This window comes from Oreochromis aureus, linkage group 13 (genome assembly GCF_013358895.1).
Source record: "Oreochromis aureus strain Israel breed Guangdong linkage group 13, ZZ_aureus, whole genome shotgun sequence".
Lineage (NCBI taxonomy): Eukaryota > Metazoa > Chordata > Actinopteri > Cichliformes > Cichlidae > Oreochromis > Oreochromis aureus.
This window is the reverse complement of record NC_052954.1, coordinates 1,130,644-1,152,716: the sequence shown is the minus strand read 5'-3', so window position 1 is coordinate 1,152,716 and position 22,073 is coordinate 1,130,644. Positions and strand designations below refer to the sequence as shown.

The following is a 22,073-nucleotide window of genomic DNA, read 5'->3' as shown; positions in this document are numbered from 1 at the left end:
GCCTTAGCTCACTGTTGATGAATTTGCCGGCAGTTTTCATTCATGTCTGCGTATATGTCTGAATTACTTATTTTCTTTCTTCCAGTACAATAAAAAACATACCACTTTGACAATGATGTCACAATGACATTATTGTGTTTATGTCCATTTTTTCACATTTCAGTTTAAATCCATGTATATGTAAAATGTAATCCTGTCATGTTACCACACAGCACCTTGAAATGTTTAGTTTTAGTGTAAAGATCCTTGGATTATGCTGTTGGCAGCACTTGGAGGGTTCTTCCGTTAACATAGACTGCACAGACTTTAGCTTGTAACACTGACTCTTGCTGTTACATACTGCATGATGTCTTTACTGCAGTAGACTCCAGTACATGTGGCTTTTAAAACAGCCAGAAATGCTTTTAGATGATTTTTAATGTGCCTACTGAGGTTTTCTCTTCAGAGCAAATGTTATTGGTAACAAGATTTTTTTGTTTATGCAAACCCTTGAAATGTCCCCTATTTGAAGGGACATCTAATCATCTAAGGCAGAAAACTCAATACCATTTGTTTGTTTGTTTTAAATGATTGGGACTTGGACTGCTTTTTAATGAAGAGGACAAAGCTGCAGAGCAGGTTGACATTCTTGCTCATGAACTTTATCTCTAATCACAGCAGTGGTTGCCACACTGTACATGTTTGTCAAAGAAGATAGATGGGCACATAGTGAATTTTATTACATTAGTCATTCCAACGGTGTTGCTGCAGGGCAGAATGCCTGAGCAGATCCAGATACCACACATGCTTCAGTGGCCTCTTAAGCCTGACTCATTATTGCACAAGGGCCCATTCGCCTCACTGCGTAGACTGAAGTTACAGTTTAATTCTGTTTCCTTTGTTTGCTTTGCACCTGCAGTTGATTGCTGCAATTATAAAAGGAGTGAACATTATTTCTTGGTATATTGGTTCAAGATGGCATTAGATTACTGGTTGGCTTTAACTGGGAACATGCATGCATGCCTACCAGAAAATGTAGCTTTTGCTGTTAACTCTTGGATGCACAACCTACCAATACCTACACTCTTCCATGGGTGCGGTCAAAAATGATCAAATAAAATCAATGCATTTTTGCAATAAACTAAAGACATTTCTCTCGTTTTGGTTAAGATGATACATTCATATACTTGGTGAGCTTGCTTAGCATATACTGCAGAAGCTGGGTCTTCCCTCTGAAAGGCACAAGTTGTTGTTCCTCTGTAACACAATCACTGGGGAAGAATTTCTGCCAGCAGTTGACCAGGAACAGCTCCCATATGTAGCGGAAAGCTGCCATGTGGTCTGTTTTCAGTCGGTAGGCTCTGGTCCTCTCATCATCAAAGCGCAAGAAACAGCAAATTTCTTCTAGTCTTTCAATTGACATAGTGGCCTTGTACCATGGGTTATGCAGAGGACTCCCAAAAAGCACACCGACTGGTACATCCCAGTTCTTCTCACTTCCTGCAAGAATGGTCAATCCAGTGAAGGCCATGAGCTCATTGTGTGTTGCTTTTCCACTCTTTTCCCGTGTCTGTGGCTACTCTTCGTGCCTCCATGTTTGTGCACGTCAGCACCTCTCCTATTATATTATCAGACATGAACAGCTTCCATGCATCTATTGGGAAGACAGTACTAATCCCAGGTGCAGGCCCTGGCCGGGACTATTCACTATAACTCTGCCCAGTAAGAGCCCTCACAGCTCATTCTGGTGGACACAATGTCCATTTCCTCATCAGAGGACTCCTCTGTGTCACACTGGCCTCGTTCAGTGGGGGGAACAATAGTCTGGGTCCTCTACATCTGAGATGTCAGATTCTGAGTCAATGCCTCCGATGGGCTCTTCATCCATCTATTAGCTAACACAATACTGTGTTAGCTACCTAAATACAAAAGTAGACTAATCTGATCAGACATTTCACACATTTGATCACTAATTTGATCACACTTCATAATCTCACAATGAAAAATAAGTTGATAAACATACTTACATGCTTGTTGCTGTGTAAAAATGACGTCCTGGGTGGTGAGGCTGCTGACATCAGATGTGTAAGTGGGACAGTCAGGGTTGCTCAGGATTAAAGGTTCATAGAAAATTCCAAAGGAACTGCTTGGGGTCATTTTTGATCCCACTTGTGGAAGAGTGGGGTAGTGATACAAAAACTGCTTCTTTTTTTTGATTAATAAAAAAATAAATAAAAGTGCAAATGGCCTCATGTCACAAACATGTTTTATGAGGAATACCTGGAACTTTTCATCTTAAAGAATATTTTGAAAAATATCGTGCATCTAAAACAGGTTTATGTTCATTCAGTTCTAAATGTAATTATATGTTACAGAAAATGTAGTTAAACTATAGTTAAAAGGACTTCTGCTCTTCCAATCAAATCAGAGAACACTGCTCTGTGAGACTTGAGTCTGACATGCCTGTGATAAGGCTGCAGGTTCAGGGAAATCCAACATTATTTGACCTCTGATCCTAGAAAACGTTCTGACGTGAATGTGCAAAGCTGTGAAGCTTACTGCCAACATCGAAATGCTTGATGTCAAACCTGAGGAAATGTTGACAGTCCAGAGAACTTTCTGAATGAATGTCTGTATTGAAGACATTTTGTGTATCCTGTGTGTCACACATGTAAATCTGAAACAGTAAGAACTAAAATGTATCTGAACAACGGTATGCTGAGACTGCAGTGTCACCGCATTCCCCTTCAAACACATGACATGTGCAGAAACTATCAGCACTGAGACAATTCCTGATCAATCACAGAAGAATAAATGCACCATTATATTATATTTACTGTGTACATGCTATATACATGTGTCCTGGGATTGTTATGAAGTTTCAGCTGTTTGGTAAACAGGCAAACAGTCACAAAAAGCTAGAACTGATTTACAAAAAAGACATTTACATTGACCACATTTACGCTTCTTCTATCCTCTATATTATTAGTATACAGCATTCATATCACACCATATGAGCTTAATGGAACATTTCACAGCTCCTCTCTGCACACCTACACTTTGATCACTATCATGCAAATCTGTGAGTCCCACACTGGTAATGGCACACACTGACAATGATACAGGCTACTATGTAGCCCACTTTAATGCTTCTTTTAGGTGCCTTCCAGTCACACGTTCCATTTATTGGTTATGCTGCATATTTTCCAATACACGACTTCTACTGTATATCGTGGATGTGCTCGCATATCCAGTAATAACCACATAAAGCTCTTGGTGTTTAGGCCTCTATTAGACATATCTAGCATATTTTGGTCATGCCATGCTGGAGTCTTAGCCTTGGAGCAGATGTAGCCTTGGTGGAGAGTTTTATTGCCATTGTTTTAACTGACTGGGAAATTTTGAAAAGCGTGCTTCTAAGGTAAGAGTTAAAAACTCAACACTGTTTCCAACTGCTAGTGACACTTTGTCTGGAAGGAAGTCTTCTCACCACTGAGTCACCACATCCTCACAGCCGGGGGGGGGGGGGTCCTTCATCAGTCAGTTTAATTTCACCTGGTGTCATATTTCCACTGTATACACTCAAATTGGAAGTATGATAAATTAGAAATGTACAGGGGTCGTGCCATTTCCGAAAACCACTCCTCACCTTTTCCTTCTGCTCCTGTGTGGTAACTGTGAATGATGCACTTCAGCTTTTCCTCCTGCGTGTGTGTAGTTTTGCCCTCGTGTTGTGAGGCATTCATGTAGCTACAATTTTGTAGTGTCTATAGTGGAATTCTGATGCATAGCTTTTTGGGGCTGTTTTGCACACATGTCTATTGCTAATAACTGCCTGAGTTTTTCAGAGGTGTTTCCCTGTGGCTGTCAGTTTAGTCTGACTCCTGTAACAGTTCTTTCACTGTACCGTATCCTAATGGGATGTTTCTGTGTGATTTAACTTGAGGTCTTTTGGATAATACCAAAGTCAGACTAGTACTCTGACTCCAAGTGAAGTCGACAACCCGAACAATCCTATAGATTTGTTCTATATTCAAGTACAACAGCACAGTTTACGTAGGCTCCGATGAGGCTGAAATATGTGACCCTTGACAGAGTTTTGTAATTGGAATGAATGAGGCTATGTTTGTGTTCGTTTCAGTACTACCTCAGAGCAGTGTGTAATGCTCAGTTTCTTCCACATACTCCACATGCCTTCCTCACTATGGGTACAACTCAGCAGATAACATAGCTAGGCAGTAACCAGAATGACAATGCCTATGTACCTATCCACATGCACAAAGCAATCCTGTGCTGCAAAACCTACAATACATCACCTGACATAATACCAGCACTGCTATAACAGTGCAGGAGGTGTGTGTGTGTGTGTGTGTGTGTGTCTGCTCAACATCGCTCCACAGGTATTCATTAAACGGCACAAGTTCCAACCTGAAGTAAAGGCAGTGAATGTAACATGAATGGAAGACCAGTGTGTGTTTTTCCTCTATTTTCCAGATTCTAGAAGAATCATCCCCCGGCTAACAGACATGTATAAACAACACCCCCCTCATCTGCGCACCTGCACCCTCAACACCTGCATGCTTGCTATATACTGTCACCTTTTGCTCGTTTGACTGGAAATCCAAACAAATATGGTCTCATATTTTGGGAAATCCATTACTGACAATGTATTTCTTACATTTCTGAAAAGCACAAAACCGCTGCTCCTTCAGGAGCCTCCATCATGCACATGGAAGGATATTAATGCCAGTGGCAGATATGGGACTGGTACATCAGTGCTTCATGTGGAGCTGTCCAACTGAGAGCAATCATTGTGACACACTGTGTAAAAGATTTTAGAGATTGAAGTAAAGATGATTTACTGACATTTTAATCCCTTTATATTCTTCTCTGCACCTTATCTTTAAACTTTCTTTGTGATTAAATGAAACTTGAATGAAAAAAATCAAATACAAAGAAAACCAGCCCTCACATCAATGAACATCACTAACTGAAAATCCAAATGAGTATTTCCTTGTACAGCCAGCAGCTTCAGCCTGCTCTGGTTTCTTGGTCCTCTGAGGAGGACAGGATCATCTCACCACAGCCAGTATTTCTGCCACGATACCTTTGCAGCTGCTCCATAGTGGAAAGGTCCCACCCCATCTCTCTCACCACTCCTCGTCTTCACTACCTTTGTTTCAGCTCTCATGTTGATGATAATAATAATTGTTGTTATTATTATTGTTGGTGGTAGCAGTAGTGGTATCAACTGATGTAAGAAAACAGTTTCTCCCATATATATGAGTGTGGCTCCATTAGACATGCTCAGCATGTTTATCAGAACATCTGGTGGTAATAATAAGGATGGGAACAAAGTCAGGTGGGGTTGTTGTTTTTTTCAAACTGAACCATGACTGTGGTATCTGATCCAGTCAATATCTGATCAGTAATCCTTTACTATGTTATTGCTGTAAGCACCTGTCTATTTTAACCCCAATAACCTTTGTTAAACTGTGAATTCTTAAACCTTACACAGTTTTCTATCAGTGGAATGCAGTCAATAAAATATAATGGCCTTGTCTACATGTGCTCCACCAATTATATGCTGCCTATACAATTTAGGCAACATACAACATAAGACACAGTTTTTACTGTTCAAATGAGCAAACTTGCACAACGTATAGAAGTTTTAATGCAAAGAAGAAGAAGAAAAAAAGAAAAAAAAGAATTAATTCTGATTAAAGTACAACTTTATGAAACAAACAAATCAAAGACATAAAATATCTGTAAATAATATGCTATTTGTAAGAAAGGGCCAGGTTTGTAGCAGGTTTGCCTTATTGTGAAGAAAGCCATAAGTAAGAGGTCACCTAACTCCAGCTACAGGAAGTAGCAACAACATTATCCTGGCACAGGGCTGACTTGATACAGGCACAGCTGTGATAAGGCCAATGTAGTACATTTACATTCATGAATCAGACAGTATCCAGATAACATATGTAGAAATAGCTGCAGAACAAATAAAAAGGGATAATTTTCTCACAGCTCTGTCTTGAATTGGCTGTGAATGTTACTGATTTGTTACAATTAAGTGATCCAATATTGAAAAATGGCTATTTGAATGTTTATTTGAAGTTCTGAATTTTGTCTTTTATACATTCCTCACTTCCTGTTCTGGTAAATGTTTTATTCTTTCTTCTTTTTTTCTTGGACCCCTTTTTGTGTACTTCCTGTTTTATTTTGACGTTTTGATTCCCGGTGTTGTTTCCTTTGTTTTTACTTCCCATGCCCATTAGTCTGACTGAATTCACCTGCTCCTAATCATTGTTTGGTAGTGTTGGAGTTTCCTGTTGTGCTGCACAGCGCATGTAGCAAGTGTAAGTCAAAATACGTTTTCCTCTGTTTAACAAACTAGAGTAGATTTAGCTGTCAGTAATTTGTCCTTTAAGATTTTAATTATATTTGAAGCCAAAACAGATGAAAATACAAGTTTGAACACATGGCTTCAAACTTGTATTTACAGCCTGGTGTCTTATTCTGAACTCCTCTTAAAAAACAAACCAAACATATTTTGAGTCAGCAGTCATGGCCACCTTTCATTTGAAACAAATAGGATGCTAAGATTGTCACCTATAAGTCATACTTTGATGTAACAGACAGGTTTTGTTAGTCCAAATGACCATCCTTTCCTGAAGTAGGTCGGGTGAGCTGATCTGAGTATTTTACGAACTCGGATCAACTCAAACAGCCATCTCCAGGTTTTTCAGGGAATTGTCAAAAATCCATACATAGTCTGTGGCAATGGTGAGCAATAATATGTTGTTGATGTCTGGGAGAATGTGCAGACTGCTTTGAGCTACAGTAATCCAGACCCCTCGTTACAACCAAGAAGAGCATCTCTGAATGTCCAACACATTGAACCTTGAAGCAGATGGACTGTTGCAGCAGTTAACAACAGTAAACCGAGGCTCACCAACATTGGACAGTGGAACATTAGAAAAACGTTGCCTGGTCTGATGAGTTTTCATTTTTGGATCAGAATTTGGTAAAAACAACATGAAAGGATCGGTCCTGTCTCGTGTGAGGGGTTCAGACTGGTGCTGTCATGATGTAGGGGATGTTTGCTTGGCACATTTTGGCCTCTGAATACCAACTGAGCATTGTTTAAATGTCACAGCCTACATGGTTACTGTTGCTGACCACATTTATCCCTGTAAGTCTTGTGATGGTTTCCAGCAGGATAGCATGCCATGTCACAAAACTCAAATCATCTCAAATTGGCTTCCTGAACTTGACAGTGGACATGCAGCTGGAAGATCTGCAGCAACTGTGCTTCTGTGGTGGCACCAAAATCTCAAAGGAATGTTTCTAGTACTTTGTCAGATCTATGCCATGAGAAATGCAAGTAAAAAATGTAGAGATTTCTAAAGGAAAAGGGGGTTCCAACCCAGTATTAACAAGGTCTACATGAGTAAATGTGTAACTAAAAGGCAGACCATTACAATGACTGATGGATATAAAAATAATATGTACATTATGAGGTGCAGACCCAAAGCTTTTGGTGACAGTCCTGGCTATGTATCCTTTGCTGTTCGTATGGCAAACGTTTGAACTTATTTCATTATAAAAGACTCGTCATGCTCTGTAACACAGGACCAAATTTAGCAAGAACAATCACTGATCCTGGGAAAGCACAGGACAAACCAGATACACTGATTGACAGAAATCCATATTCTATTTTTCTCACAGCCGTTGATGAAAATGAAGTTTTTGAAATTGTCAAAAAATGTAAAAATCAGAAATCTTTGGATTGTAATGATATTGATATGATAGTGGTTAAAAGAGTCATTGAGGCTGTTATAAAACCGTTTACATACATCTGTAATTTATCATTTCAAAGTGGACAATTTCCAGACAGAATGAAAAGTTATACCTCTGTACAACTCTGGTAACAAACACTATTTCACAAGCTACAGGCCTGTCTCTTTACTGCCTCAATTCTCAAAAATTCTTGAAAAACTGTTTAACAACAGACTGGAAAAATTTACAGATAAACAAAAACTACTCACCGAGAGTCAGTACGGATTCAGATCAAGCAGATCAACATCATTGGCACCATTAGATTCAATAGAATACATCACAAATTCCATAGACAAAAAGCAATATGTGGCTGGGTTATTCATAGGCTTGACAAAGGCATTTGACACTATAGATCACGATATATTAATGAGAAAACTGGAACGTTATGTGTCAGAGGGGTAGCTTTAGATTGGGTCCGGAGTTATTTAAGTGACAGGAAGCAGTTTGTGAAATTAAATGGTGGTTGCTCCTTGTGTATGGACATTGCTTGTGGTGTACCCCAAGGGTCAGTTTTGGGTCCAAAATTCTTCAACTTACACATTAATGACATCTGTGCTGTTTGCTGACAATACAAACATCTTCTGCTCTGGTGATGATCTGCAGCATTTATTGGAGGATATGACTAATGAAATAAGTAAAGTGAAGTTCTGGCTTGATAAAAACAAATTATCATTAAATTTGAATAAAACTCAAATTATTTTATTTGGAAATAGTAGTTTAAACACAAACACTAAGATTCAAATAAATGGTGTTGATATTGAAAATAAATTTCTGGGGATAATAACAGATGAAAAACTTAACTTATTCATTCCAAAGTATCACGAAGCATTGCAATACTAAACAAGGCAAAGCAGGTATTAGACATCACTTCATATTCTCTACTGTTCCCTGGTTTCACCTTACTTAAGCTATTGTGCAGAGGTCTGGGGCAACAACTATAAAACCACATTACATCCACAAACTCACTTTTCCTGCAGTCTGAAATATTGAAATCTGCTGATCTAGTGAAATTCCAAACAGCACAAATTCTATTCAAAGTAAAAAATAAGGAACTGCCAGGTAATATTCAGAGTATGTTTCTGTAACTTCAAAACAGGGAAGGTACGAACTACAAGAAAAAGCTTTTGTGTTTCTGTCCATGGAGTGAAACTGTGGAACAGTTTGAATATGGAATTAAAGCAACATCCAAACAAACAGTTCAAAAAGAGTTCTAAAGATATGATCTTCTCGAACTATAAAGAAAGGGAAAATGTTGAAATTAATTGAATGTCTCTATTTAGAAAATTTCATGATATGATATTAGTATATATCAGAAATCTGTTCACTATTTTTATTACAGATGATATCAGTACAGAAGCTGACTAAATATTAACTGATAACTTATGGCAAAGGGGTGGGATTAAATAAGTGTGCACTTCTTCCTGCTCCCTTTCAACATGTAAATGAATCAGAACAGAAGCAATATTGAAATGTATTGACTTTTGTATAGTATTTTTCTTTCTCTCTTATTTTCTTTGCTAAATGTACCTGTATATTGTTTACATGTTTGAAATAAATTAACAAACAAACAATATTTTAGATCTCAATAGCCACAAATGGAAACTTGTAAAACATATCTTAAATCCTGGACATATGAAAACTAGCCCAGAGATTTTTGATTAGTGACTGTATACCGGGGTGGGCAACTCCAGGCCTCGAGGGCCGGTGTCCTGCAGGTTTTAGATCTCGCCCTGGGTCAACACACCTGAATCACATGATGAGTTCATTACCAGGCCTCTGGAGAACTTCAGGTCATTTAGCCATTTAAATCGGCTGTGCAGGACATGGCACACGAGGCCTGGAGTTGCCTCCCTCTGTTGTACACAGTGTGGATTTAGTTCCTTGAAACATAAATAGAGAGTAGTGATGAAGTGATTCATCTCACCTCAGAGTCAAGAGCCTCAAGGGCTGGGATGACAAAAACTGAACCTACACATTTGTTTCCATTAAAGGTTGGTGTGGTCATACAAATGAAAATAGGACTCAGACGTGTGCGCCCACACGGATGTAAGTGGAGGTCGATTTTTGTAACACATTCTGCTGCTTGAGTAATGTGCTCAGCGAGGGTGCCACAGCCACATTTACCACAACAACTGCTGTTTTAAAGTTGCCACTTGTCCGCGTGCCTCAGTTTGATAGACATGGACTGTTGTGCAGTATTCGGGATGCTGTTTGGCCGCTGAGCCCTATAGCAGTCATTATATATTATGAATGTCTGCACTGAATCAGCTGTAATCTGCTTTAATGGGTATCTGCATCTAAATTTGTCAGCAGGAGGCTGAAATGTGGTACCGGACGCTTCTTGCTTCCTGTTTTGTAGTGCATTTGTAGTAAAAGTTTTGCTGATCAGTAATGTCTGAATGACTGTAAACAGCCTTTGTGGACAGCAAGAGTAACACATTGTCCTTTTCTTAGCCTTACAAACATCTACAGACACATTTGGAGCACAATCGATGACTGCACATGAAACAGGAAGTTTTGGTATACATAGACTCTTTATTTACCCTGAAGGAAATTTGCATCCATTATCCAGATATCCACCAGCTACAGTGGGAGCCACTAGAGATTTCAATGCTCCAATAATGCTCTGCGGCATGTTGTCACATTGCTGAAGCCTGTCTAAGTTGTGGGTAATCCTCAGCATAGAGAAGCAATCTGTAAGCTTTAGCAGAAAATTGTAATCTATGCTTTTTATACTCAGGAATTGTCCCTCACTTCTGGTGTATTTCACTGTTAGAAACGTAAGGTTGGTTTATCAACTTCAGAAATATTCCAGAGGTGTTTCTCTCAGATGGAGCTGAAGAAAAGGACAGATCAGAATGATTGAAGCTCTACTTGGCCCCGTGTGATCAATGATCTCTCTCTCACTTAAAGAAATAGACAGTAAAATTGTAATACATGAAGTGACTGCTCCTCCTTATTGGGAATTCAGGTTTCTGTTGATCTGTGTTTTGCTATCATTTTACATTGACAACACCCTGAGTGTCTGTTCCACACAGTCATCACATTGTATTAATTGGTCACATGGGTTGGGTAGTGACTTGTTGCAGAGTCGAGTACGGCTTTTCACAAGGAAAGATTTCAGGTGACATTCTCTGCAGAATAGCTAAAATGCTTTACAGGAAAATGCCACTCCAGTTTGTCATCGTTATAAGCTGTTCTCTGAAAATGTCTGACAGAATTATTTTAACACCTCCTAAACTAAATGGCACCTTATTGGTAAGGAGGCAGGCCCATGACACACGAGGCAGACTCACAGTCGGTCAGCTGACAACTTATTGAGGCAGTAAGATCAGCAGTGGAAGTGTGTGTGTGACTGGGGTAGAGTGTTGCACAGCACCAGCCAACTGTCAGCAAAAAACCCCACAGTTTCAGAGAAAGTATCTGTAACTGAGCTCCAGGAGGGCGATTAAAAGGAACAGTGTCATACTGGTCCCAGGTCACCATCTACCACACCCCACTACAGTAAAGCTACATATCAAGCAGCAGTGAACCGTGGGGAGGTTAGGGAAGGTTGTCCTCGCAGAATTTTGTTAAATTAGAAATATATAATTCATATTATGTCCGTCCATTGTGTTATGTTGTAATACAAAAATGACATTCTCATTATAAAGTAGTGATGCTCAAGACTAAACATTTCAATGTTGTATTTGTTGGAGGTTTATGATGCCGACATGCTCTCAGAATATGTTTAAACTGAATGTGAAAAATCCTGCGTTGATTCTAAATCCATGTTTAAGAAACTGTGTCAGACATAATTCTTTGGATGCTACACCCTGGGTGCAGCTTTTAGCCTTACACCACTCAAAGTGCTTCACAAACTATTTAGGAAGCTAGCTATCAGTTAGCCTCGCACAAAGACTTATAATGTTTGGACTCACGGTTTGCTTAGTTTTTACCGTTGAGTTCACTGACACTGAAGCATGTGCACTCTTGCTGTTAGCAGTTTACTGCCCATTCGACAATCATTAGCTGTAAAGCAAAATGCCAGTTGTGGCAGTTTGTGTGAAACGATTAAAAAGTGTTTCTTTGTGGAGTTGGCGTGCTCCCCCTGTGCCTCTCTGGGTACTGGGCCTTCGTCCTGCACGCCAAACGCATACATGCCAGGTTTTTGATTCTAAATTGGATGTGGGGAAGACAAAGTGTACAAAATAAAGCTCTTTATGAATGTTTGCTCAAATGCTGTTGTAGACTAAAGCACTTTGAGAGGTTGGTACAACTGGGGGAAAATGATGTTTTTAAACACAAGAACATTTATAACTGTTTCAGTTTTTACACGTTTTTAATCCTGCTCTCCTAGCACCTCGTTTTAAACATAATCATGGTTACTTATTATTCTTGTTAAATTTCAGTGTATTAAATATGTACAAATGTACCAAAATGAATACAAATGAGTGAAGTGTTAAATATGATAATGTTTAAGTATTGTAGATAATCAGGAGTCTTTGACCACCAAACAACCACATTAAAAAACAACAACAAAAAAACGGACACTGAGGCAAAATGAAGTGTAAGCAAGTGTTGCTGCTTGTTTGTACCTTTGGGAACCTGGTTAGTCCTGTTGATAAGGAGTGGTCTGTTTCTCACTCATACATCTTTCTCTTGTGCTTTCTAGTCAGGTTTCGGCTGCCTAAAGGCCTAGTCTGAAGTTAAGGTGTGTGTGTGTGGATTTGTTGCAAGGGGGGTCCAAAAGAGGCGGTCCTGATGCTGCCTAACCTGTTTGCCTGGATTATAGGTATTCAACTGGCAGCTTCATCGCGTCCTGCCCACAGAGCAGCAGTGATACACTGAAGAGGAGACATCTAGCCCTAGGCTTTCCTAAGGAGACGGTGTCTTTGGCATCAGCACGCGGTAAGTCCATCAAATCTCAGTTTGGTTGCTTGTTTTTGGTTGTTATGGCATAATCTATGATTGGAATAAATTGGAGGAGATTTTATAAAAAAATATCTTAATGTTTATTCATTTCATAAACTAAAAATTGCATTTCAGTAAAATGTACATTGTAGTTGTGATAGGTTCATCTCTGTACTTAACGTCAGCTACATTTATGTTCTGGAGAGTAAAAAGTTTTCATTCGAGTACTGAGACTGACCCCAGTCCTCTCACAGATTTGGGTGGAAAGTCTGAATTAATACTGAAGCCATTTATGGATGAGGTGTTTGCACTGGTGTCATTGTTTTCTTTAAACGCATTAAATTGGTGTACTTGTATGTCAGCATCAAACTGCAGAGTTTGTGTGGTGTAAAGATTTTAAAATAGGTTGACAGAGTCCACCACAACTGTGGGCATGCCAAACTCTGCTGTCACTGGACTCACACCCTGTTTGATTGAAGTTGTTTCTCAAAACGTTGCCACCCTGGATACACCTATTAACGGCATTGCAATGTGTTTTTTAATAAGTGTCCTGTGACTTTACTGCCTGTTTGTTGCTCATCCTTGGTTTGGGGAATATAAGGTAGAGCCTAAAACCACTGCCCAGTTTCCTTGCAACCCAAGAATGCCTGAAACAGCATCATTGAGCATATGACTACAGTTTTCTGAACTCTCACTGAAGAATTAGATTTATTTACTGTCATCTGGTTATTAACTGGTTAGTAGTTGTTTTTCTATATTGAAAAAAAAAAAAAACTCCTGTACTGCCAATCCTTGGGATGGACTGCATTATCACCCGTGGGTGTTGGCCAGTAATAATCAATAGTAGGCAGTTAGTTTTGTACGTGTAGTTTTGCTTTTTTCAGAAGTGCTGTTTGTATTTCGATTGAGTGAACTATGTTTTTACCACATCTAATTTCTTTTTTGAGTGGACTTTAAAAGCATGGTGTTGACGATCGTCTGATTCGCAGCACTGCTGGACAGTATAAACCTGATGAAGCAGACGCTCTTGATTTTAGATTTTTTATCACAGCATGTGTAAAACCTGCTCCGTCATTTTCTATTCGACACTGCTGCAAGTGAATTACGTTAGTGTTTATATGCAAATGTGTTGAGGTGTGGTCGAATCCAGTGTGTGTCAGTCAGAATGCATCCAAACCAACTGGTTTAGATGCATACATTCACCTTAACAAACCTGGCAAAGGCTTTAGATTCCTGAAGTGTGAGACACTGGTTTGTGGGCGTCAGAGTTTCTCTGTCAATTCAGAGTCAGGAAACATGAATAAAAGTACCGGCTCTTGCATTTTCTGCCTGCATTATGATGAAAAAAACCAAAACACGTTCTACTTGTGTGTGTCCGTGAGGATCGTATTATCAGGTATTACCACAGGTAGAAACAGTGACAGTAACACACATACTAAAGTACACTTTTCTAAGCTGCACCTACAGTTTACCTAAATCAGTGTTTTTATTAATAGGCTGAAAGCTGCATTGTTTGAGAAAGAGTACAACTTTAGACAAAATAACTGTCAATGATCGGATTTTACTTTTACCAGCAAAAAGGACATTCAGCATTGCTTCCCTGCATCTTACTTCGTCGGTGTCAGCTTTAAGTAAAAGCTCCCTCTGCTTTCTTTTGTGTTTTACAGATTGCTGTAGTTCCCACATTCTCTTGAATTTTCATACAAGTTCTGTGATGTGGATGTGCATGTAATAGAAATAATGGTAAGTATAACAATGTTAGACATACAGTGGCTAACAATCATTCACAAAAATGTAAACATTGCCTGATGTAAAAATCTCATACTGTGTATTCTAACCACTGTCAAAGGACGAGGACAGCAAGAGTGCAAGCTTCTCAGAAAGCCTTGTGCTGGATAACGCTGCGAAAGGAGGAGTTGATGCAGGAATCAAAGACGGCACAATCTCTGCAAAAAGTGGCCTCCAGTCTGGTAAGATAAACATTTCAGATTCATTGTTGTTAGTTGACACTTTTGAAAATTCAATAAGCACTAATAGAAAAAACAATGTGATATTATTTCTACTCGTTTCAGGGGAAAAGTTTGTTGCAGCAACAATACAACTTGATAAACTTGAGAAAAACGATGTGCTGAAAATCTTGAAGGTACTGGAGCCATACGAAAACAAAATAAATCTTCTGACAAAGAAGGACTTGAGCGCCGGTGTTGATCTTGGCTCTTTGGGAGTAGGTCTCAAAGATTCGGCAGAGGTAAGCATCAGGCTGTGTCGAACATTTGGTTTACGTTATTAAAGGAAAGACCATGAAATATTTTTTTTAATTTATACATTTTTAAACCTGTTTGTGTATGAGAACTGTTAAAATATTGACTTTCAGTATTTCAGTGAATGCCCATAAACTGTCAAATCACTAGATATCTGAAAAGAAATCCAGTTAGACATTAATTTTTTTTTCTAAAAACTGCATATGTGATGCCTAAAATCCCCTACGTAAAAATCTTTTTCTCGAATCTGTTACCAAAATGAAGCAATAGTAGGCATATCAGTGCTTTCTAAGAAGATGGGTCAGTCTGCTTATTTAAACATACAATATATGAGAACATGTAGCTCAAAGAATAATTTTACTGATGCAAGTGACCTAATGTATGGGGACGTTTTGTGAGGTGGTGGTAATTTATTTAAAAACTAGTCCATCCTATTCATCCATGACATCTTCCATTTCCCATTTCTGCCCCCACCTTGATGCAGTGGAGATGAACTGGACATGATTTGTGCTGCTCAGAATACAATTTTAGTTAATAGTAGTATCATAAAGTTAGTGCTTTAATTTTTTTTTTTTTTTTTTTTATTACCAACAGATATTACAGAAAGATCTGTCGCTGGATGCATCAGCTCAGGGACCAACCGTTTCCCTTGATGGCCTGAATGGAAAGCTTAATGATGCACGAGGGTTGGGGGTTAAAATAAGTGAACCGACTCTTAATGGAGACCTTCCCAGTCTTAGCCTAAATAAGCCATCAACTGATGCTGGTGCCACATTTAAAATGCCCTCAGCAGGGCTTACGGTGCCAGATATAAAATCAGATTCAAGTGGAACCCTAAAAGCACCTGATATCAGTGTCTCGGCTCCCAATCTTAACGCTCCCAGTGCGACACTAGACATCAACAAACCAGAAGTCAAAGGCAAAATGACACACAAGGCCCCAAAATTCACAATGCCACACTTCAATCTACCTGATCTTGATGCACCAAAAGCAGACATTGATGTCTCTGGTGATCCAGGTCTTCCTTCAGTCAGTGGAAGTATGGAGACCCCAAACCTCAACCTGTCAGCTCCAAAGTTAGATTTGAAAAGTAATGATTTGGAGTTGAATGGGCCAAAAGTGGATTTGAATAGTCCTGATGTAAATGTAAAGGCCCCAGATGCTAATATTGAGGCACCCTCAGGGAAAATCAAGTGGCCCCATCTAAAATGGAAAAGTCAAAAACTCAAAGGACCAGATGCCAACTTAAATGCTGACCTGTCTACACCTAATGCCAGCATTTCCACACCAAAGATTGGTGGTGATCTAAGTGCCCCAGATGTGAATGTTGGCTCAGCTCAAGCTGATATTAAAGGCCCTGATCTAGATGTTCAAACCCCAGATCTTAATGTTGATGCCCCATCTGGTAAAATCAACTGGCCTCATTTGAAGTTGAAGAAACCCAAAATTAATGGCAATTCAACAGATCTTGACTTGGATGGAGACCTGAAACCAACAGATGTTGAGCTCTCTGTTCCAAAAGTGGAGGGTGAGATAAATGTCCCTGATCCTGACATAAATTTGCCAAAGGCAGAGCTAAAAGGACCTGATCTGGATGTGAAAAAACCCAATACTAATCTAGAAGCTCCATCTGGTAAGATCAACTGGCCTCACCTGAAATGGAAGAAGCCCAAACTTGAAGGATCAAAAGCAGACTTGGACGTGGATGCAGACCTAAAGACACCTGATTTAAGTCTTTCAGCTCCAAAGATTGAGGGTGACATTAATGTACCAAATGCTGAGCTGAGTCTTCCAGAAACTGAGCTAAAGGCCCCAGGTGTAGATGTTCATGCCCCAGACGCTGACATTGATGCTCCTTCAGGAAAAATTAACTGGCCTCATCTAAAGTTGAAAAAATCCAAACTTAATGGGTCAATGGACCTCAATGCAGATTTAAGCCCACCAGATGCTTCAGTTCCAAAAATTGATGGGGAGATTAGTACACCTGACGTGAGCCTCAATTTACCCAAAGCTGACGTTGATATCAAAGCACCAGATGCTGACATAAACCCACCTTCTGGCAAAATCAAGTTCCCAACACTGAAAAAACCTAAATTCTTGGTTTCTGGGCCAAAGGTGAAAACTCCAGATGTTGATGTTGATGCTGATGTGAAAGCACCTGACCTCAGTCTGTCTGCCAAAGCACCTGATGCTGATCTGAATTTACCAAAAGCTGATGTTGATATCAAAGCACCAGATGCTGACATAAACCCACCTTCTGGCAAAATCAAGTTCCCAACACTGAAAAAACCTAAATTCTTGGTTTCTGGGCCAAAGGTGAAAACTCCAGATGTTGATGCTGATGTGAAAGCACCTGACCTCAGTCTGTCTGCCAAAGCACCTGACCTCAGTCTGTCTGCTGAAGCACCTGATGCTGATCTGAATTTACCAAAAGCCGATGTTGATATCAAAGCCCCAGATGCTGACATAAACCCACCTTCTGGCAAAATCAAGTTCCCAACACTGAAAAAACCTAAATTCTTGGTTTCTGGGCCAAAGGTGAAAACTCCAGATGTTGATGTTGATGCTGATGTGAAAGCACCTGACCTCAGTCTGTCTGCTGAAGCACCTGATGCTGATCTGAATTTACCAAAAGCCGATGTTAACGCACCAAATGTAGACATTGAATCTCCATCTGGAAAGATCAAATTGCCCACTATGAAAAAGCCAAAATGGTCACTCTCGGGTCCTACGGTTAATAGTCCAGATGTTAATTTAGATGCTGATGTTTCAACCCCCGACTTGAATCTCTCAGCTCCAAAGATTGATGGCGAGATAAATGCACCAGATGCGGATCTAAAGTTACCAAAAGCTGATCTGGAAGCCCCCAAATTTGATGTAGAGTCTCCAGATGTTGACATTGAAGCCCCATCTGGAAAATTGAAATGGTTCCAATTCAAAAAACCCAAATTTGGCACACTGAAAGGTCCAAAGGCTGATATTGATTCTAATGTGACAATACCAGAGGCGGACCTCAAAAAGTCTGATGCAGAAATAAGTGCACCAGATGTTAATCTTTCTGCATCAAATATTGACGCCAATATCAGTGGCCCAGACCTTAGCCTTGGTGGTCCAGATCTTGACCTTGATACACCTGATGCAAAGGTGAAGTTTCCTAAATTTAAATTACCAAAACTCAAAGGATCACAAGTCCAGGGTCCCAGTGTGGATGCCGATTTAAAAACACCTAATATTGATGCAAGTCTTGATGCACCAAAAGCTGAAGTAAATGCACCTAATGTAAACCTCAGAGCAGAACCTCTCTCCTTGTCTGCACCAAAGGTTAATGGTGGTCTTGATGCACCAGATCTTGATGTAAATTTACCAAAAGCTGACCTTAAAGGCCCCAATGTAGATGTTCAAGCTCCAGAGGTTGATGCCCCTGCAGGAAAAATCAAGCTTCCCCATATAAAATGGCCAAAGTTTGGCTCATCGGCGCCAAAAGTGAAAGGACCTAATCTTGATGTTGATGCTGATCTACAAAGTCCAGATCTAGGTCTGTCTGTTCCTGATGTAAATGCAAAGTTACCCAATGCAGACTTGACAGCACCCAATGTTGAACTAAAAGCATCAGACTTGAATCTGTCAGCCCCCAAAATTGAGGGAGATATTGGTACTCCAGGCATAGATGCTGGTCTTAAAACCGGTATTGATCTGTCTGCACCAAAAATTAATGGTGGTCTTGATGCACCAGATCTTGATGTAAATTTACCAAAAGCTGACCTTAAAGGCCCCAATGTAGATGTTCAAGCTCCAGAGGTTGATGCCCATGCAGGAAAAATCAAGCTTCCCCATATAAAATGGCCAAAGTTTGGCTCATCGGCACCAAAAGTGAAAGGACCTAATCTTGATGCTGATCTACAAAGTCCAGATCTAGGTCTGTCTGTTCCTGATGTAAATGCAAAGTTACCCAATGCAGACTTGACAGCACCCAATGTTGAACTAAAAGCATCAGACTTGAATCTGTCAGCCCCCAAAATTGAGGGAGATATTGGTACTCCAGGCATAGATGCTGGTCTTAAAACCGGTATTGATCTGTCTGCACCAAAAATTAATGGTGGTCTTGATGCACCAGATCTTGATGTAAATTTACCAAAAGCTGACCTTAAAGGCCCCAATGTAGATGTTCAAGCTCCAGAGGTTGATGCCCCTGCAGGAAAAATCAAGCTTTCCCATATAAAATGGCCAAAGTTTGGCTCATCGGCGCCTAAAAAGTGAAAGGACCTAATCTTGATGCTGATCTACAAAGTCCAGATCTAGGTCTGTCTGTTCCTGATGTAAATGCAAAGTTACCCAATGCAGACTTGACAGCACCCAATGTTGAACTAAAAGCATCAGACTTGAATCTGTCAGCCCCAAAATTGAGGGAGATATTGGTACTCCAGGCATAGATGCTGGTCTTAAAACCGGTATTGATCTGTCTGCACCAAAAATTAATGGTGGTCTTGATGCACCAGATCTTGATGTAAATTTACCAAAAGCTGACCTTAAAGGCCCCAATGTAGATGTTCAAGCTCCAGAGGTTGATGCCCCTGCAGGAAAAATCAAGCTTCCCCATATAAAATGGCCAAAGTTTGGCTCATCGGCGCCAAAAGTGAAAGGACCTAATCTTGATGCTGATCTACAAAGTCCAGATCTAGGTCTGTCTGTTCCTGATGTAAATGCAAAGTTACCCAATGCAGACTTGACAGCACCCAATGTTGAACTAAAAGCATCAGACTTGAATCTGTCAGCCCCAAAATTGAGGGAGATATTGGTACTCCAGGCATAGATGCTGGTCTTAAAACCGGTATTGATCTGTCTGCACCAAAAATTAATGGTGGTCTTGATGCACCAGATCTTGATGTAAATTTACCAAAAGCTGACCTTAAAGGCCCCAATGTAGATGTTCAAGCTCCAGAGGTTGATGCCCCTGCAGGAAAAATCAAGCTTCCCCATATAAAATGGCCAAAGTTTGGCTCATCGGCACCAAAAGTGAAAGGACCTAATCTTGATGCTGATCTACAAAGTCCAGATCTAGGTCTGTCTGTTCCTGATGTAAATGCAAAGTTACCCAATGCAGACTTGACAGCACCCAATGTTGAACTAAAAGCATCAGACTTGAATCTGTCAGCCCCCAAAATTGAGGGAGATATTGGTACTCCAGGCATAGATGCTGGTCTTAAAACCGGTATTGATCTGTCTGCACCAAAAACTAACTTTAACATACCAGACCTGGACCTTTCTACTCCAAAGATTGAAGGTCCCAACGTGAATGTTGGTTTGCCTGAAACTGATATCAAGGCACCCAGTCTACATCTGCCAAAAGCTGACCTCCAGTCATCTGATCTCAGTTTGAAAACACCAAATGTCAACCTTTATCCACCAAAAATTGATGGTAGTCTCTCAGCACCAAATATAGACACGAGTATGCCAAAAATTGAACTAGAAGCACTTGATGCCAATGTGAAATCTCCAGATTTGGATGTCAACCTGCCAAAAGCGGATCTCAAAGATTCCAATATCCAGTTAAAAACTCCAGATCCAGATTTGAATACCCACCTTGGTGACTTTAAAATGCCACATTACAAGCATCCAAAACTTGATCTTTCAAGTCCTGAAGTAGAAGCTCCAAGTATTAATCCCAAAGTTGAGGCCGGAATTAAGGTACCTGGAGTCAGCACAGATATGCCTACAACAGATGCACACATCTCTGTTCCTGCAGTAGATTTGAGTGCACCAAAAGTAGGTGATATTAAAGGACCTGATGTAGATGTGAAAGCTCCAGACGTAGATGCAAGTCTTGAAAAGTCCAAGATGCCACATTTCAAATTCCCAAAGTTCAGCCTTTTTGGGTCTAAAACAAAATCTCCTGAGGCTAATGCCAGTGCAGATCTTGAGGGGAGTGGCTCTGACTCTGATGTGCCACACTCGGAGGTGGAGGTTCCTGTATTCAAGTTCCACAGACTGCCCCAAACCAACATTGATGGCACTGGAGGAATTACTGATGCACTGAGCTCAATAAAATCTGACTTGGAGGAAAAGGATTATGTTTTCAGTAAAGGAATCCGCTTGCCAGTAGTAAATACAACAGCAAAAGGAGGAGAAAAGATTGACATTTTGGAGAGATTGAAAATCGCAAGAGAAAAGGCACCCCCGGTTAATGTGCCACCAACTGAAGAGAAAACTGGTCTTGATCTACAACTCACCGGTGCAGGTCTTGATGCTAATACATCTACAGGTGTAGGAGATTCATCTTTGGTCAGAGGAGGTACTTTCAAAGTAGACAAACCAGAGTCTACGCTGGGGCTGACCGTACCTGATATTTCTACATCAGATGAAAATGACAAATATTCACTGAGCCTTTCTAATATGCTTGGCCTTAATGTCAAGGATTCTGATGCCAACTGATTGTTCAGAGGTTGGCCTGATAAATGAAGCTCCAGTCCATAAATGTATGAATACATGCAGCTTAACTGATTTTCATGCTTTAGTTTGTGACATAAAAAGAGAGACTAGCTGCAACTAATCCATGCTAAATTGTCCATGTTGTTGTAATTTTAATAATAATTTAGCCTAATAGAGTTCAGTTGTTGATACAATCTATGTATATTTTCCTGTTATTTATAAGCTTTTTCTAAATGTTATTTTGAAATTAAATTACTTAACTTTCAGTATTGCTTGTGATCACCATAAACTTTGTCTAGCAAGTGCTTTACTAGACCTTTAAATGTTTTAAAGGATAAATGAATTGTGTGAATGTGTTACTCTTTGTTCAATAAATCATTACAATACTTAAATATGCTTTAGCTCTTCAATAAGAATTTTGAAACAGTGTGTACTACTAGAGCAAAAATAAGCATGTCCATTAATTAAAGCCAGAGATATTATCGAATTGTTGAAACATCCCTCCATACAAGTGATTTAACCCAGTGTCCATTCCTGCCATACCACTTGATATGTTGAATATAACATTCTAACAACCTCATTACATCATTTAGTTAAATACAATGATTAGTAAATTATGATACTCATTAATGAATATCATTTGAGGCTCTTGTATCGGATTATGGAACACAC

The 22,073-nt window shown here is 39.8% G+C and overlaps 1 protein-coding gene across 1 annotated transcript; it reads left to right on the top strand.

Moving 5' to 3' along the window:
- Positions 1-6,275: 6,275 nt before the first annotated feature.
- Positions 6,276-21,404, top strand: si:ch211-125o16.4 (neuroblast differentiation-associated protein AHNAK). Its single transcript, XM_039622067.1, has 7 exons — positions 6,276-6,338; positions 12,596-12,711; positions 14,382-14,457; positions 14,564-14,684; positions 14,787-14,962; positions 15,570-19,228; positions 19,748-21,404. The coding sequence occupies exons 3-7, from the start codon at positions 14,455-14,457 to the stop codon at positions 21,402-21,404; spliced, it is 5,616 nt and encodes a 1,871-aa protein (XP_039478001.1). The 5' UTR covers positions 6,276-6,338; positions 12,596-12,711; positions 14,382-14,454.
- Positions 21,405-22,073: the final 669 nt, after the last annotated feature.

What these genes read in the sequence shown, in the direction of transcription:
- si:ch211-125o16.4 (XM_039622067.1), top strand. An exon ending in AAAAAGTGGCCTCCAGTCTG is followed by an intron (nt 14,685 to 14,786) that starts GTAAGATAAACA and finishes TACTCGTTTCAG; the next exon opens with GGGAAAAGTTTGTTGCAGCA. An exon ending in GTCTCAAAGATTCGGCAGAG is followed by an intron (nt 14,963 to 15,569) that starts GTAAGCATCAGG and finishes TATTACCAACAG; the next exon opens with ATATTACAGAAAGATCTGTC.